This window comes from Sceloporus occidentalis, unplaced genomic scaffold (genome assembly GCF_023333645.1).
Source record: "Sceloporus occidentalis isolate IW3139 unplaced genomic scaffold, rSceOcc1.0.p SCAF_1, whole genome shotgun sequence".
NCBI classification, from domain to species: domain Eukaryota; kingdom Metazoa; phylum Chordata; class Lepidosauria; order Squamata; family Phrynosomatidae; genus Sceloporus; species Sceloporus occidentalis.
In genome coordinates, this window is record NW_028316981.1 from 280280265 (window position 1) to 280299539 (window position 19275).

Sequence of the window (19275 nt, forward strand, 5' to 3'; positions counted from 1 at the left end):
TGAGGAACTGTATTAAAGGGTCGCGGCATTAGGAAGGTTGGGAACCACTGCTTTAATCAAAAAGAATGTTCTGTTAGTTGTACCAAATCAAATGATTCTCATCTTGAACTGGAATTTATAAGTGAGTAAAGCAGACAGTAGTACAGTTATGCCGCAGGAGTAGAAAGCTAAAATGTTGATATAAGATATATTATGTACAGCTATGTGTCCTAAAAGTAGTTTTCTTTCATTTGTAGTTATTGTTTTGCTAAATATATGCCATTATAGTTTTTAAAAAAGGAGTACAATGTAATGAAGGCTATTTTTAGGATATATCCCTAAAGAAAGTTGGACATTATATATCTTATATCAATAGTTTAGTTTCTTTTACTGATGTGTAACTGTAATACCTTCTTCAGCTTTACTAAGAGCCAAAACAGACCAGCTCAAAACGCCAGCTTCCCAGCAGCTTGAGGGCATGGCATTTAGACACTGTCCACCTTGACACCACCCTGAAGCCAGCATATTGATAGCATTTTTGCAGTTAGTCATCCCATAAAAACACTGGAGTAAGAATGTTATGCTATTGATATACTTTAAAAGTAGCAGAACAACATTTATCTCTATTAAATTCTTCTATTTGGAACTAAAGAGACAAATCAGTTCCCAGAACACGAACTCCTTTACTGCTGTGATAACAAAATCATATTTGTTCTTATTTGTCTTATTCCAGATACGTACCATCTTTTGCTTCTGATCGGTGGCCAAGCTTGATCTAAAATAGAAGACTGTTTTTCATTATTTAAGTATTGCTTATTACACTCTAGGTACAGATACACAGATAGTCCAGTCCTTTGAGACTAACTGAAAGAGAGAAGATGACAGCATGAACTTTCATAGACTTGAGTCTACTCCCTCAGATGCGTCTCTTGTGGTCTCTTCCAACTGTATGATTCTATGATTCTTCTGAAAGGTGAAACTTATTTACAATATTTAATATAACTATGAAGCACAATGGGATTTTCTGACAACTTGATTATTTTGCTATTTCTCATTATTAGGCAAGTATGGCATATAGAGGAAGAGGATGTGGCTCTTATGCTCTGAAGTGCGTTTCCAACACAATTCAAACTTCGTACAGCTGAAACACATAGCTGATTTGTTTCATGTCTGGAAAACAACTTTCCTGAGATAGTACTGTCTAGTGTGGCAAAAGCAGAAGCAAACAAGCAGGTTTAGAATTCAGTTTGGCAAACTGTTTGGATAAGCTTTGATTTCCAAACTGTGATTAACTAAACTATGATTAACACAACTCATAGTTTTGTGCAATGTCAGAATACAGCCAAAATAACACACTCACCTTTTTAATAGCAACAATTTGGTTTGTATTCTTGTCTTTTGCTTTATAAACAGTAGCAAACTAAGAGAGAGAGAGAAAAAAAAACATGCATATAAAAATTGTTTTCTAATGAAATTGCAGCACAGTTTTTTGGTAACACTATCATGGGGTTTTCTTAGCAAATTTCTTCAGAGCGGGGTTGCCATTGCTTTCCTCTGAGGCTGAGAGAGTGTGACTTGCCCAAAGTCTCCCAGTGGATTTACATGGCTGAGCGAGAGATCAGGGCCAACACTCAAACCATTACACTGGTTCATGCTATGTTTTTAATGTGTTTTAAACCATTTTAATTAATTAATTAATTAATTAACTGCAGTGGACCCTTGTTATCTGCTGGGATTTGGTTCCAAAACCCTTGTCGATATTTAAATCCATGGATGTTAAAGTCCCACTGAATAAAATGGATAGTAAAAGTAAAATGGTGTCCCTTATGTAAAACAAATTAAGGTTTTGGTTTTTTTGTGTGTGTATGTGTATGTGTGTGTGTGTATATATATATATCTCCAAGCTGTGGATGCTCAAATCCATGAAGAATCTGTGGATAAGGATGGCCAACTGTAATATCACTTCTTTAACTACCATATATACTCGACTATAGGTCGACCTCATATATAAGCTGAGAGCCAAAATTATGGATTTTGCTTTGATTTGTGGATAAGTTGAGGGTAAAATTTAGGGGTATATAGCGAAAGGATCTAAAAGATGAAGCGAGGTAAAACAATGTCAAAGTACTTACAAAATTTCAGCAGACATAACTCTTTGTGCTCACTCTTAAGGCTGAATGGATGAGAGAGTAGAGGGGATTGGTGCTTCATATATTATACTTTTGCTTTTCACCAGGGGATGGTTCCTTCTTTTAAATAAAAGATACAGTACTTACGTTGACCCAAGTCGACTTGGGTTTTTTGGGACGATTATTTGACCTAAATTTCTAGACTTATACAGTCAGCCCTCCTTATACACAGATTTTTTAATACACAGATTCAAGTATACACGGTTTGAAAATGTTCCAAAAAAGTATAAATTTCAAATATGAAACCTTGATTTTCCTTTTTTTTATAAGGGACACCATTCTGCTATGTCATTATATTTAATGGGACTTGAGCATCTACGGATTTTGTTATCCACGGGGGATCTTGGAACCAAACCCCAGCGTATAACAAGGGTCCACTGTACATGAGTATATACAGCATTTTAAACTTTTTATTATTAGTCTTTTAGCCGCACCTTGTTTCGATCTACGTTGTAGGCCGCCTCAGTTTTTGTGTCATATGCTGCCAAAGGAAAGCTATGTATAAAACAAAAGATTTACCTCACAAAGTTGGTGAGAAGATAGATGTAAAGCAGGGTAGGGAATCCAATATGCCTCATCAGAGAGAGAGAAAAGGCAAGATGCAAATATAAATACTTCCCATGCATAATTAAAATGAACTGATCAAACACACAGACATATATATATATATATATATATACACACACACACACACACACACACACACACGTACATATATATATATATATATATATATATATAAAATCAGTGTACGGGTTTGAATGTTGGATTATGAGTCTGCAGCACACTCTCTCAGCCTCAGGGGAAGGCAGTGGCAAACCTCCTCTGAAGAAATCTTGCCAAGAAAACCCCATGATAGTGTCACTTTAGGGTCACTGTAATTTGGAAATTGAAGGCACACAACAACAACAACACATTTAGGATAAAAATACACAGTGGGCCCTCACCTTACGCGGGGATCCGTTCCTGACCCCCCCGCATAAGGGAAAACCCGCCTATGCTCACCCTGGGCAAGGCAATGCCAAATGTAGGTCATGCAAGAATAAATGGAGGACAAAATAAACACTATAGATGTCAACCCATGCTTCTTCTTAGCCGGGTTCCAAATGGAGGACATTTTGGACTCCCTCCTGGACAGAATGTAGGATGCGCCTTGGAAAAAGAGGACGCCTGATCACCCTGGGCAAGGCAATGCCAAATGTAGGGCGTGCAAGAAAAATGGAGGACAAGAGTAAAAGCTAAAACTTCTCCTATGGATATGAATGCATGCTTCTTAGTCATGTTCAAAATGGAGGACATTTTGGAATCCCTCCTGGAGAGAAGGCTGGGAGGGAGGGCGTGTCCTGGAAAAGGAAGACATGTCTCTGGGCAAGACAATGCCAAAAGTAGGACTTGCAAGAAAAAATGGAGGACAAAATAAAAATAGACAGCTCTCCTATGGATATCAACCCATGCTTCTTCTTCGCAGCCATGTTCCAAATGGAGGACATTTGGGACTCCCTCCGGGAGAGAAGGCTGGGAGGGAGGAGGCGTCCGGGTAAAGGAGGGCGCCCTGGAATCCTTTATCTCCTTATGGGCAGGGGATACTGGGAGCTGCAGTCCCCAAAGCAAGCCATGCTGTGGTCCCTCTAGAGGCCTCTCACCTGCCCTTCCCCCAAGAAGTCCAGCTTTTCGTAGCGCTTGGCCCTCGCCCGCGCATCCATCCCTGGGAAAGGCCAAGCGGGTTAAAGCCACCCGCCCCCAGGCCCCGCCCCTCATCCCTCTGCTTCCGGCTTCCTCCTCGCAAGCCCCGCCCCTCAGCCGTTTTCCGTTGGCTCCTCCGCGCCGGCCATTGGCCAGCCTTGTTTCTAAGGCCTCCGCCGGCCCTTAGCAACCGCCTCCAACACAGAGACCAGAAAACGTTAGGCCCCGAACTGTGGCCTTCCAAGTCTTTTGGACTTCAGCTCCCAGAATCCCACGCCATTGGCCAAGGCGGCTGAGGCTTCTGGGAAACGAAGTCTTAAAAAAAAACCTGGAAGACCAGAGTTTAGGAATCACTGCAAGGACTCAATTGTCAATACATAACAACAACAATAACATAACAACATAACAACATAAATACAACACAACCACAACAGTAGTATTTATACCCTGCTGTTTAGAAATCCAAGCACAGAGACAATTTAGAGCTTCAGTGGGGCTGCTTTTTATTTTGTTGTTGGCTGCATCCACACTGCAGAAATAATCCAGTTTGACATCACTTTAACTGCCATGGCTCAATGCTATGGGATCCTGGGAATTGCAGTTTGTGGCACCAGAGCTCTCTGACAGAGAAGGCTAAATGTCTCACAAAATTCCATAGCAGTGAAAGACAGGCAGTTAAAGTGGTGTCAAACCAGATTGTTTCTGTAGTGTGGATGCAGTCATTGTGTGTCTTCAACTCGTTTCCCTTATCATGGAGTTTCTTGGCAAGTTTCGGCTGAGGAGATTTGCCCTGGCCATCCTCTGAGGCTGACATCACCCTAATAGGTTTCCATGGACAAGCTGGGATTTGAACCCTGGTCTCCAGATTCATAGTCCTAAACATTTTAGGGTTGCTGTCGTTTTCCATGCTGACAACCTTTGTTTCCAAGTTTACTTGCTGAAACCATTAAGCTAAGAAAGAGAACAACAGCTTGCCCAGGGTGACCAGATGTCCTCATCACAAAATGTACGGCATTCAAGAAAAATGTCGGGCATCACAAAATAAACACTAAAGACACTCATATAAATTCATGCTTCGTAGTCATGCTCAAAGTGGAGGACATTTTGGAATTCCTCTTGGACAGGTTGAAATGTAGGACGTGTCCTGGAAAAGGAGGACCTCTGGTCACCCTGAGCTCACCATTAGTGGTCAACTATAGCATGTCTGGGGAGCACTTTTCTGCTAGCGGAACCCACCAGGGGCTGTACAGATGATCAAATTAATGTATTCTAGGCTGGAGGGGCAAAAAAACCCCACTCCTTGGGCTTGAGAGACAATTCTTTCTTCCCCTCCACCACACACACAAAAAAGAGGCAGGCACAGCAATATGTAGTCAGGACTGCAAATACTGTACTGCCCTGTGGAAGCTGCACACTAGCTACAGCTCTTATAGGCTGCATCCACACTGCAGAAATAATCTAGTGTCATACCACTTTAACTGCCATAGCCTGATGCTGTCCAATCCTGGAAATTGTAGCTTTTCAGAATTTAGAAGCAGGTCCATGTAGACAAAAAAAAATTCTATTCACTTCAGGGAAGGCTCTTGGAGACGGAGGAGGTGTCTGTGATCAGGAAGGAGACAATTTGTGTGGATTCCTTTTTCTGCAGCTTTCATGAGACCTTCCAGAGTGCTTCAAATAATTCCTGAAATCTAAAGGAAGTATTGGCAAAATTAACTTTTTCTTGATTTGGTCCACAGAGTGGTGTCACTGGGGTGTGTGTGTGTGCAGATGGGATTGGGTGACACCTCACAGGGTGCCCGTCCAACCCCCTGCCATGCAGGAATACACAACCAAAACATTTCCCACAGATGCCCATCCAGCCTGTTTAAAATCCTCCAAAGGAGAACCATTACACTCCAAGGCAGCAAGTTCCACTATCAAACAGCCCTTAACTTTAGGAAATTCTTCCTGTTTAGCTGGAATCTCTTTTCCTGTAGTTTGAATCCACTGCTCTGTGTCCTAGTATTTGGAGCAGCAGAAAACAAGCTTGCTCCCTCCTCAATATGACATCCCTTCAAACATTTAAACACAGCTATCATGTCACCCCTTAATCTTCTCTTCTCCAAGCTAATCATATCTGGTTCCTTAAGCTCCTCCACCTCCCCCGGACATGGTTTCCAGATCTTTTGCCATTTTGATCCACCTCCTTTGACATGCTCCAGCTTGTCAACACTCTTCTTGAATTGTGGTGCCCAGAATTGGACACAGTATTTCAGGTGAGGTCTGACCAAATCAGAACAGAGAGGCACTATTACTTCCCTCAATCTATACATTACTAATGAAGCCTAGAATGACATTGGCTTTCTTAGCTGCTGCATCACATTGCTGACCCGTGTTCAGCAGGTCCACTCACTCCTAGATCCCTTTTGCATGTATTGCTGCCAAACTAGGTGTGAAGTAGAAAGAGATAAAGGCTGCATGCCAGATGGATGGAGTCTATTAAGGAGGCCATGGGCATGAATTTACATGACCTAAGCAGAGAAGTGGAGGACCGGGAATCTTGGAGATTCCCGGGCTGCCATCAATTCGAGGGGCAGTTAACAACAACAGGTGTCACCAATCTGTGACCCATGCCCCCATATCTGTGCATTTCATTAGAGTATCTGAGACTACAAAAGATCCTCATGAGTCACAGTTCATGGGGATCTCTAGAACAGAGTGCATTTCTGACCCCAAAAGATAGAAATAATAAACCTGTGAAATAAAATACTTACAATATATACTTAATACTGTGTGCGAGAAACACCTAAAAATCTTAAAGGTCTTGTAATTAAAATATGCCTTTCACTTGACAAGAATTCCTGCCTTTCACTTGACAAGTATTCGAAGCTGAACTGGTATAATGCTCACAAGGCAACAATCTATGGCTGAATTCTATGTTCCAGAAGTTGAATTTGGAATGAGTGCCAACATTATTTTTAATAAATCCAACGAATTCATTAACAGTGATGTCTGTCCTGACTCACTCTTAAGGTTCTTCCTAGCAGTCTTGAAGAACAAGTACTATGCTATTGGACAGAAGAAACAAATCTTGCTTTTCTTATTGCCAAATAAAAATTACTCCAGCATCGAGATTTTCTGGTGATTACATAAGTCTTTTTTTTTTTTTTTTGCTACTAGAGATTTTACATTCTTCCTCAGTGCATCAAAACTGCTACAAAACAGAGAAGACAAAGATACCGAGTAGAATGAAAACAAAATTTAATGTTGTAGTTATATAAAGTGGAGTCAGTTGCTTATTCAAGTTAAAATAGTCTTCTGATTTAGGACACAACCACTTTCTGAAATGTCTCATGAAAGGCCTTTAATAATAATGAGTTTACAATACTCAGATAGTGAGGAACGCCTTTACAGTAAGTTTGTTGTTCAGCAGTAAATAACTGAATATCCTTCTGTGTTATTCTGGACCTCCTCTCTGTAAGAAACAAATGAGACTGTTATTAGTTTATGAGCTCTATAACAATTTATCTGTATATTCTGTGATCTATTGCCTCAACCAACCATCAGTTTCTGCTGTCCCCATCCACTTTCCTGAATTCTATTAGTTCTATAAACTGTGAGCTGAATGTGTTGTCTTAGGATATACGCTACTTTTTAATTTTTCTTAATAAATGTATATATATTTCCTCATGCCTGGGGACTCCATAGTGAGTACAGCTGCTGCTGGATCCTGTATCTCATGTTATCCCCTCTTGCATAGCCAAGTTGAGTATTTCCCCAAGTTAATTCAGATAGATTGCAACTGCTAGTGGAGGCATGACTAACCCCAGACATTTAGGGTAACACCACAGCACTGAAAATGTTCAACCACTTGAGGGCATCACAATCCTGCGGTTGATTTTTTAAAATTTCTCTCTGTACTGATACTTTTTGAAACACTGTCTTTCATAGTGTCTCATGATAATGGAATTGCAAGAAATCTTTACAAGTATCAAATAGTTGGAAGATCAAGTCAGGGATATAAAAAAATATGCCCCTTTCATTTATAAACAAAAACAACTATCTATTATTCTGTTACAATGTTTCAATTTTGGAAACTATCCAAAGCAAAATTTCTAATTGAGCTGCCTCTGTGTGTGTATATGTATTTTTTTTTTTAAAAAAAACGGGTTGTAGTTGTACTGTAACTCCTATCTCTACCTTACTTCTTATGAAGCAATTCTGAACTGATCACAAATATGTACACACTTTGATTAGCAAACAGGGACATGCTCTACCACATACATAGATCACAATGAATATTGCGCTAACTTTTACTTCACACAGATGTTCTTTACCAAAAAATTCCTTCACAGAATTGTTTTCATGATTCAGCTTCTGCCATGAATAAACATTAATAAGCAAAACCAGATTTTGTCTGTTAAAATATTGTAGCTTTAAGCTGCATGTTAGTCGTTTTTCTGTGAAGCGTACATCAAAAGGAAAAATACCAGTAAGAAAATGACTAGAGACAGTAGAAAACAACAACAACAAAAATATATCCAAGAGTAAAGAGTAATCACAAAGAACCTACAACATATAAAGTCAAAGTAAAACTAACAGTTATAAAATGGTTCCTGTTTAGTACTGTTACCCATGCTGCTCCATATAAATTTTGGTATAAATGATAACCCTTAATGACCCCTAGATGAACTCTAATAGCCTGTCCACCATTGCCAGCAAGGCATGAGGACATGTACACACACCCAAGGGGCACCCACATCATCATATCTAAGGAGTCGCATAAAAGGATTATCATAGGACCAGGAAGAGCAAATATTTGCCTTCCCTGAGGCTCTTGCCCCCTCCCAGGGTCTGTTGTCCGAGCAGCTTAAGACCACTAAGACAATCAGACAGGGACATCCAGGTGAAAAGCAAGTAATTAAACACCTTTGTTCTCACCATCAAGCACCTTTGCCAGAAGCAAGATTTTGCCTATAAATACTCCCAGATTTGCCTGTTCACTGGGCCAGTCTGGATTTCAGGGGGAAGCTATGTCCCTTTGAATCCTGGCTCCTGGCCAGTCATTCCATGGCTGAGCCTCATGCCATCCTCATCATATTCCATTTGGATTCCTGGAGGGAGTCTACATTCTGGTATGTATCACCCCAGTGATGCCTAAAATCCTATTCCATGCTAACCTATGCTTTTCCTGAGCCTTGTATGTGTGTGTGTGTATGCTAGTGAATCGTATGTGTTTTTCCCCTTATAAATAAATAGGTTATTAATTCTAGAAGTCTGTCTCAGTTCCATTTATTGGGATCCCCTGGTCTACTCCATATACATATCGGGAGATGATTCTGCAAAGGCCATCGTAGCAGGCCCTCCTCTTGCAATATTGAGCTAATAACATTAATAATAAAATTCCCCTAAACGGACCCTTGGCTACAGTACATCAATATATTTTTGCTTCTTCTGTCCTACCAATGTGTGTTGAGGTCCCATCCCACTGACCACTGTTAACTTCAGAAAGTGCATGCTTCATATTCCCTGTATATCCTGGAACATGGCCTGGTCTGTCAAAGCAACTTTGCAAAGCTACTAGAAATATTAACTAACAAAGTAGACTATTTTGCAGGAAGTGCTGGAGTGAGAGGCAACAACTCAACTTCATCTATTCTTTATATGGATTATGTGGACTAAGAATGAGCAACCTGGAAGGGCCTGGGGAAGAATTTCCCCCAGGATCTTCTAGGGGCTTCACAGACTGAGAAGAAATGGGAAAAAAATTACACATGGCCTATTTTTTTATTTTAAATATTAAATGAGGGAGGGGGGCTATTTAAAAGATGAGGTGCCACTTCTGGAGCTTCTTGAACAGATCATTAGTTTTTCCAGAAAAAGGGTACACTTTGCCCACCTCGATCAAGATCCATCTCAATCTATATAAACATTTTCCTTATTCTGAAGCTGCCTTGCTTGTCCTACTTGACAAGCTTAGCTGGGAAACATATTGGGGGGCGGGGGGGTTGCTCGTCTTTACTTTCCCATACCTTTCAGTGGCTTTTGATGCCAATGACAGTATAGTGTCTTATAGGATTACCCATCAGAGATTGAAGCTGCAGACCCTATGCTCCACTGGTTGTATTTGTACCTGTAGATAGGCTCCAGAAGGCAGTGCTGCTGAATATTTGTTCTGCAACATGAATTTCTGTTAAAATATTCAACAGGAATTAAACAACATAGTCCTACTGTGGGGATGCTCTAGCTGGACGGCTTTCATTCAGCAGGAGGGTTGAACCTGATGGGTCATAGCGACTCTACCAACTCTATGATTCCATCCCACTCCAATTGATTGCATGTTAGTAACACACACATAGGAAGGCTATCCTATAATCTGGTGTATGTTTTTTTTTTTAAAAAAGCTGTGTCTGTTTGAAATTTTGTAAGATGCCTTGTGTGCCAGGTTGGAGGGAAAGTTGGATATAAATAAATATAATAAATACAACAACAACAACAACAATAATTCAAATGTGCACTCAATTCTGTTGTCTTTTTCACTCAATCAAGGTATCACACTTAATGTCCTGAACAGATGCCAAAAATAGCAATGTGGTAGATGGGGTGGGTGAATACAACAAAAATGAATCCAGACAAGAGGTACTCTTGATATGTAAAATGACCTATGAATTGCTGGATACTCAGACAGCACCCAAGCCCAGGGATACTCAGCAGCTCCCTCTCTTAAACAATGAAAGATCTTGCCAGTTACCTGTGCCTGAGTAGCACTAAGTATTGAATACTGTACTATACTGTAAGTGGAAGCATCTCTGAAATCCTTTGGAAACTTCAATTGCTTCAAAATACAGGAGGTGGGTGGCTGAACAGCTCCTCTGGTATGAATACATTATATCTGTTTTCAAAAATCTATGTTGACTTTCATTCTGTTTCTGAATATAGTCCGCCCTTGTCATATGTGGGGGATCTGTTCCAGACCCCACCCCCCACATAAGGCAAACAACACAGGACCTGTTTGTATGAATGGGGTGTTCTCCCGCATGCCGCACTGGCACGCATTCCATTCATTCTATGGGGGCTTGCCATCCGCATGACCTTGAGTCCTCATATGGCAAGCCCATGTATGTGCGGGTGTGCTGTAATTTGTAGTTTTGGTTTTAAATTTTACAGGGCTCCATGAAGAACCATCTGCTGCCACATGAAATGATCTGGCAACCAAGATCGTAAGTGGTTTTTAATTTGGTGCTCCATGTGGCAAACGTTTGCCCTAGGTGAAGGATTCCTTCCCTTGAGAGTTCTACCTGTGTATGATCCCTTCCTTTTTTTAAACATACCAGGCAGTGGTTGCTCCATTACTAAGGATTTTGCTATTAGTGTATCATTCCAATTCTTTTTTCAGCTATATTTATCTGGCTAATAGGCTATTGGAACTGTTTGAACTGTAGCCCTTTTATCAGCAACTGAATGCTATACTGATATTATCGTCTCTTGTGCAAGGCCTTTATTTTGTGACTGCTTACACTTTTGTTTAATGGCCAGTCTGACTGATATTTATGGGTGAAAGGTAAATATATATATTTTAATAAAATAAATAGAGGAAACAACCAAGTGGAAAATGTCATAGAACTTACTTGGATGTATTCCATCTCTTCAGCTGACAATAGTTTCCTCCGGTATTTCTGAGGTAACGTTCTTACTAATTCTAATGTGTCAGGTGTGCCTTGTGTTCTACCACTAAATGAAATATGTTGATGGGATGGTGGTCGACCTCCTGCAGAAATCTCTGTGGACGATGCATGAAGTGGTGGCACTCTTGATTGTAGAGGCTCCTGCACTGCAATAGCAAGACAAGAAAGTTCAAAACCAGTTAACATAGGTAAAATATTTGCCTTATGCATTATTATGGAGACCCTAAGGCTGCATCTACACTGCAAAATTAATGCAGTTTGAGACTGCTTTAACTACTATGGCTCAATTGTTAGGAAGGATCGAATTAGGGGAATTATACGAGAGGTGTATCCTAACAATGCACACAGCAGGATCGTGTCCCTATGTGTATACCAGAGGTCATCTAGTCCAATACCAAGAGACAGAGACTCAGATGCCAAATGAGGTGCAATTAAAATATGAACATTTATTAAAGCCACACAACAAAAGGGATCACACACGCACACACACATTCAATGCCAAAGCAAGGGAGGGGTGAGTTCGGAAGTAAAGGAAAAGGATAGAGGCACCATTGGGAATATTTACCTTCGAAGTCTTCTCCAAGGCGACAGACTGGGGATGGTGGATGGTGAGACATGGCCGTGAGAACGGGGAAAGAAAGTGGTGGCCGCAGTGGCTAGGAGCTGAGTTCCGGCGGGCAAAGCTAACTAGAGGCCTGAAAAGACAGTGAGCTTGGCTTTGCTCAAGTGATTTCAGCAGAGCACAAGGCTTCAGGAATGCAAGCTCAGAGTGAAATGCTCTACAAGCAAGGAACTGAGGCTCGGAACTTTTGCTCTACAAGCCTACTGAAGGACGAAAATTGGGGTCCTTATATACTGCTAAACATAACCTCAGGCTATGGCAGCCTGGCAGACAAAAAGCTTGATGACTTATCTTTGTCTAAGCTGAAACTTACACAATGGATACACAAAGCATAGGTCTGCCACTCATTCAGGGGGAGCAAATATCTTGATGGTTGAGCCGTTAATCTAATCACTGGCTCATTAAGGAGGGAGCCAAATATGTTTCTCTGTGTCTCCGACTGATGCAGTGACCAGGGATGGCATCTCTCCTCTAGGTGCCTGTCTGGAGTCGGTAATGGGCTGGATGAGGGAAAACAGACTCAGTTTGAATCCAGAGAAAACGGAAGTGCTCGTGATAGGTTCCCCAGGCCCAGGGAAGGATATTTGTCCACCTGTCCTGAACGGGGTCACGCTCCCCTTGAAGGACTCCGTTCACAGTCTGGGGATGCTTCTGGACTCGTCGCTCCACCTTACATCTCAGGTGGATGCGACGGTCAGGAGCACCTGTTATCAGCTTCGGCTGATACGCCAGCTGCGGCCCTACCTGGGCCGGGGGGACCTTGAAACGGTGGTACATGCTCTGGTGACCTCTCGGTTGGATTTCTGTAATGTGCTCCACATGGGGCAACCCTTGTACTATACTCGGAAGCTACAACTGGTTCAGAACATGGCAGCAAGACTGGTCACTGGATTCTCCAGGACCAGCCACATAACACCCGTCTTGAAAGATCTACATTGGCTGCCTATTTGCTTCCGGGTGCAATACAAGGTGTTGGTTATAACCTATAAAGCCCTAAATGGCTTGGGCCCAGGGTACTTGGAGGACCGCCTCTCCCCATACAATCCGCCCCGCGCTCTCAGATCAGCCGGGAAGCAACTGTTGAGGATTCCAGACACAAAATATGCTGCAACTGCTCAGAGGGCGTATTCTATCTCGGCCCCACAGCTCTGGAACTCTCTTCCTGGCGAGCTCCACTCAGTCACCTCCCTTGACCAATTTAGGAAGAGGTTAAAAACCTTCCTCTTTGAACAAGCCTTTCCCCAGACATTGTAACATCTGTTATCTCCCCACTGCACACTGCACATGCACTTTTGAGTCAGCTAGTCTGTATGTTTTAGCTTGTATTTTTAACCTTGTTTTAATTGTTTTTATATTGTTGTATCGATTGATTGTTGTTACAATTTGTATATTGTATACAACCATGTTACCCGCTTTGATCTACCCAGGAAAAGCGGGCTACAAATAAATGATTGATTTATTATTTATTATAGCTATTGTCCTCCTTGTCTCAGGTAGCTTGCGAATCTGGTATAGCAACTCCCAGAACTGCTGCTGAAAGGTTTAAATCTACCTTTTTTTCCTTGACTATGCCTAGCAAGGGTTGCTGGCTACGTGGTCAGCTTGCTTTTGGGATAATGGCAGCTAGCAATGAGGTCAGTCAGGGGTCATGGCTTCAGACCGCATGGCACCCAAAATTTATATAAAACCATACTTGACAACACAATGCTATGGTATTATGAGATTTGTAGTTTTGTGAGATTCAAGCCTTCTCTGTCAGAGAGCTCTGGTGCCACAAGAAACTGCAAATCCCAGAATTCCACAGGATGGAGCCATGACAGTTAAAGCAGTGTCAAACTACATTAATTTTGTAATCCGGCAGCAGCCTAATTCAGAATGAACGATCCTTTTGTTCCATAGAAGCCTATCTAAAATGAATGTTTGTCTAGGCAGTGATGGGCTGTAGGATGGAGGCTGTTTGCAGGAATATGCAGACTGTCTTCAGCAGATTGCCTGAGTACCATTTATCAACTGATGGAAGACTAATGACTAACTGCATTTAAATGAAACACTTGAACTGGTATCCTTAGTTCTAGTGTTACTTATGACAGAATAATATATCTTCCATTTCTGTCACACATGCTAGGAGTTTTACTCCTGTATTATCCAAGTATTTGTTCACTTTTCCAAAGCAAAAAGGGGAATTTTGGACTTATGTTTAAAGAAGTGGCTCCTGAGCTTAGGCATCCAGATGATGGTGGATATCAACTCCAAACAATACCAGTCCAGACTGCATGGGAAATGATCACAGATTCAAGGAAATGTAATCCAATACATTTTGAAAGCCTTGTCTAAAGCAACAGTAAATGTTAGCTCAAATTGATTTCTGATCTAAGCCTCCCAATAAAACAGGCTAAGGCTGAAATCTTACACACACTTCTCTGGCAGTATATCCCATTGAATTCAACAGGCCTTACTTCTTAATAGACATGACTAAGATTGTGTTGTGAGGAACCTTTCTTAATCCTTATTGTGAAAAAGCCTGTGTAAAATGAATGTTTGTTTACAAAATAAAAAAATGAATGTTTGTTTACAAAAGAGATACTTACATTTAGGCCTGGGAGCACTTTTTCTGTCTGGAAACTTAATTAATGGTGTATGTGGCTTGACCACCTGGAGAAAAACAGGCAAATAAATGGGAATGGAACATAAGTGAACATACAAATGTATATGCCTGAATTTCTACAAACATCTTGAAAACAGAATGCAAAGATTTTTGAAGATTTACATTTCAAGTGCCAGAACAGTTGACACTAAAATGACCACGTTAACTCCAGACAAATATCCATTTGTTAATTTACACTCTAACGATATCCAAGAACAAATTCATCCACACTTCCTAGATTAGTTCCTGCACTACCAAAGGAAGCAGGTTTATCTGCATGAATTGTTAACTAGTGTTTAATGCAGAATCCAATGTTCATACTGAGTTAATTATATGTATTGGATTTTCCAGAAGTGTTTATCAAAATGGGTTCTGCTGTAGTTAGGAAAGGATGAAAGAATGGGGAGGGGGGGCATGCTGGTAATCATACATCTATGGAGTCATACAAGTGAATATCAGCCCTCAAGAAGTGCTGCAGGTCTGACTGCCCTGGTTCAGAAGTGATAGTCCACAGCTGCTCTATGTATGTATGTATGTATGTATGTATAGCTTTTAATCTGGTCTTCAACCAAAAGGTTCCCAAGAGCTGCTTACAGAATATTAAAAAACCAAACCCTAAGACAGTCCCTGACTTTCAGCTTACAGTCTAAAAGTCATAACACAAAATGGATGAGTAGGGATGAGAAAAAAGGGAAAACTGAGACAGAAGTTCTTAAATTTACAAAATTGTTAGAGGGATCAACACGAAAAGCAACAGTTCAGGCAGCAAAGGAGCCAGAAGAAATTTCTCTCTGACCAGAGAGGACAGATGGGGCCCTGTTTGCCATCTCTCCTTGTGCTGCGGCCTGATGAAATAGCTGCTGCCAGGTGACAGTTGAGATCCTTGTTGTGTCACTTTCTATGTTCTGTGCTCAAGTATAATGTACTATAATAACAGAGATGTCATCTAAAACTGGAGATCCAGTGTGACGAAGTGGTTTGAGTATTGGACTATCACTCTGGCAACAAGGGTTCGATTCCCCGCTCAGCAATGTAAACCCACTGGGTGACCTTGGGCAAGTCACATGCTTTCAGCCTCAAGAAAGGCAATGGCAAACCTCCTCTGGACAAATCTCGCCAAGAAACCCCCATGATAGACTTGCCTCAGGATCGCCATAAGTCGGAAATGAGTTGAAGGCACACAATAACAACAACAACAACAACTCTAGAATTGAGTTAGCATGGTATAGTAGCTTTAGCACAGGACTAGGACTTTGGAGACCAGGGTTTTATTTCCTGCACGGTCATGGAAACCCACTGGGTAACCTTGGTGAGTTACACACTCTCACTCCCAGAAAACCTCGTGAAAGGGCCACCATAAGTCAGAAACAACTTGAAGGCACACAACAAACTTTAGAATTGGAGAAAACTGACAAAACACTCTTAGTGAGTGAAAGTGCTGGTTTCTTGTGTAGGTTAAGAAGACCAATCAAGTTGTTTTTTTAAACAATGTATCCTTTGCTTCCTTTTGCCTGAAGGGACTGAAGACTTTCAAGTGAGGTTATCACTAGTGATTAATGGTCCATCTTTTGGGCAGTTTGATCTAAAGGAAAGAGGCTGCCTTTCCAGTAGAAAAACCTGAGATAAATAACACAATACGGGCTCCATGTTTTGCAATCGATCAGAGGGCTTCAACCTTCTGATCGATTTATTTGGGAGTGAGTTTCACAGCAAGAGGATGCAGTAGTAATTTATTTTAAAAAAATAATAATCTCAACAACATGGAATTCTGCTCTAGTTACTTTACCTCCAAATTTTGAGGTTTAAGCATTTTTTGCCAGAGTAACCAGATTTCCTAACAGCAAAAGAGGACAAGGCACCGTAAAATGTAGGCCATATAAGAAAAATGTAAGACATGCAATAGCATTTACATTTCTGTACTACTTAATTCCAAACTCAGCACTCTCTAAGTGGTTTACAATGTGTAAACCCTACGAAAAGGCTAGAAGGCTGAGTGAACTTTGGAGCCCTGGGACTGAACTCATAATGTTGTGGTTGCAGGACTGGCATTTAACCACTGTGCTACAAGGACTCCTTTAATATGACCAAATAAAAGCTAAAAACGTTCATATACATATAAATTCATGCTTCTTAGTCATGCTCTAAATGGAGGGCTTTTTGAAATTCCTCCTGGACAGAAAGGTAAAACGAAGGACATGCCCTGGAAAAGGAGGCCCTATGGTCACCTGGCCTTAGGGACCAGAATGACCTGGAGACCTACAACAACAACAACAACAAAAACAACACTGTGGGTTTAAAAAAATCCAGATTAATTCATCTTGATGTTTACCCTTGAACATGATGATCAGGTGTCCTAACAGCAAAGGAGGACAGGCCACTGCAAAAAGTAGGACATTCCAGAAAAGTGGAAGACATTACAAAGTAAAAGTTAAAAATCTCATATAAATGCCTGCTTCTTAGGGCCAAAAACACATTGCAGAAATAATCCAGTTTGAAACTGCTTTAACTGCCCTGGCTCAATGCTAGAGAATCCTGGGAAAGGTAGTTTTGGGAGACATTAGAGCGGGTTACACACCGCCATATTAGTACGCGACGAGCGCGTACTAGGGTTAGGAAGGGGTGGTGCTTCTGCACCCCCTAACCCTAGTACGTGCTCTGCGCGCACAAAATGGCGGCGGCCGTTCCACACGGCCGCCGCCATGATGGTGTCACGAACGCGCCACCTCCAAATGAGGCGGCGTGGATGTGACACCATCGCTCCGTTTCGGAGCTCCTTCCTGGTTTGCGTCGCTGGGCGCAGCCTTCAGACAGCTGCGCCAGCGACGCAGAGGAGAAAGGGGCCAAGCGATGCAGAGGAGAAAGAGGCCAAACTTGAAGCCCCAAGGACACCCCTTTCCAGGCTGCGGGGAAGTGGCCTTTTGCTGCTTCCCCGCGGCCCGGAAAGCAGCGGATTGAGGCCTCAGCAGCTGCCATTCTGGCCACTGAGGCCCCGATACACCAGGGAAAGGGGCGGGTACAGGCCACCGCTTTTTGGCGGTCTGTAACCCGAGTCTTCTCTGTCAGAAAGAGCTGTGGTGCCACAACAAACTACAGTTCCCAGGATTCCCTAGCACTGAGCCAGAGCAGTTTGTAGCGGTCTGAAAACGGATTATTTCTGTAGTGTGTTATGGCCTTTAGTAGTGCTCAAAATGGGTGGACATGTTGAAATGTAGGACCTGTCTTGGAAAAGGAGGACGTGCCTGGTCACCCTGCCCCTGTCAAATGCCCTGCTCATTTCTTGCTGAGTTTTAGGGTGCATCTATACTGCAGAAATGACGCGGTTTAACACCACTTGAACCGCCATGGCTCCATCCTCTGGAATCTTGGGATTTATAGTTTGTTGTGACTCCAGAACTCTCCGCCAGAGACGGCTAAACATTTCACATATTTTAACATATTCTAATTTTAACTCATAATGATTTTAACTTTTTAAAATGGTTTAATTGTGTGTTTTTTAATTTTTTTAAATATTTATACATTTTAATGTTGTATTGTTTTTAAATTGTATTGTACCGTTCGCCACCTTGAGCCCCTATATGGGGAAAAGGCAGGAGATAAGAAAATAAAATACACTTGTCCCTCCATATTCGCTAGGGTTAGGGACACAAGACCCCTGTGAATGTGGGGAAACCCGCAAATAGCAAAAGGATCATGTTTTTACCTGAGATGATACCTCTCTAGGAACCTCTAGGTCCTCCAGTGCAACTCTGTGTCAACATCTGCCAGACACAAAAGTCAAAGCTGCAAATATGGAGGGATGAGTGTACAGTGGACCCTTGTTATACGCTGGGGTTTGCTTCCAAGATCCCCCGTGGATAACAAAATCCATGTATGTTCAAGTCCCATTAAATATAGTGACATAGCAAAATGGTGTCCCTTATAAAAAATTGAAAATCAAGGTTTGATATTTGATATTTATACTTTTTTGAACATTTTCAAACCGTGGATGCTTGAATCTGTGTATAGGAAGAGCCGACTGTAATACATTTGTCCCTCCACATTTGGGGCTTTGACTTTTGCGGCTCTGATTATTCACGGATTTGATTAATGTATCCTCTCTAGGAATATCTAGGTCCTCCTCCAGTGCAACTCTATGGTCACCTTCAGCTAAAAGTTGCCCTGAAAGACCTAGAGATTCCTAGAGAGGACACTCCACTTGGCCTTTGTAGCTCCTGCAGCGCAGTTCTATGGTCAATGTCTGGCAGATGTTGACCAGAGTTCCACTGGAGGACCTAGAGGACCTCAAACTGTGCCTTTGGACTTCAGCTCCCAGAAGCCTCAGCCATGTTGGCCAACAGTCCGGGATTCTGGGAGCTGAAGTCCCAAAGCCCTTAAAGGGCACAGTTTGGGAACCAGTGACCTAGAGATTCCTAGAGAGCTGTTCTCCCAGGTAAACACAGCGTTTTTGTTACTTGTGGTTTCCTGTGCCCCTGGCCCCAGCGAATGTGGAGG

At 41.8% G+C, this 19275-nt stretch overlaps 1 protein-coding gene across 5 annotated transcripts in view; it reads right to left on the reverse strand.

The window, feature by feature from the left end:
- Positions 1 to 19275, reverse strand: part of LOC149323971 (cyclin-dependent kinase 7) — a 34311-nt gene that overhangs the window by 14487 nt on the left and 549 nt on the right. The window contains exons 2-5 of one of the 5 annotated variants that reach the window (XM_089494836.1): positions 14729 to 14792; positions 11462 to 11664; positions 1340 to 1399; positions 721 to 754 (exon numbers count right to left, since the gene is read on the reverse strand). In XM_089494836.1, the coding sequence (XP_089350962.1) occupies positions 721 to 754; positions 1340 to 1399; positions 11462 to 11664; positions 14729 to 14792 (361 nt within the window). Of the gene's footprint in view, positions 1 to 720; positions 755 to 1339; positions 1400 to 2602; positions 2641 to 3811; positions 3898 to 5031; positions 5068 to 5321; positions 5404 to 11461; positions 11665 to 14728; positions 14793 to 19275 lie in introns of those variants that run through there. The other 4 variants (XM_089494814.1, XM_089494822.1, XM_089494807.1 and 1 more) reach the window with 4 other exon arrangements.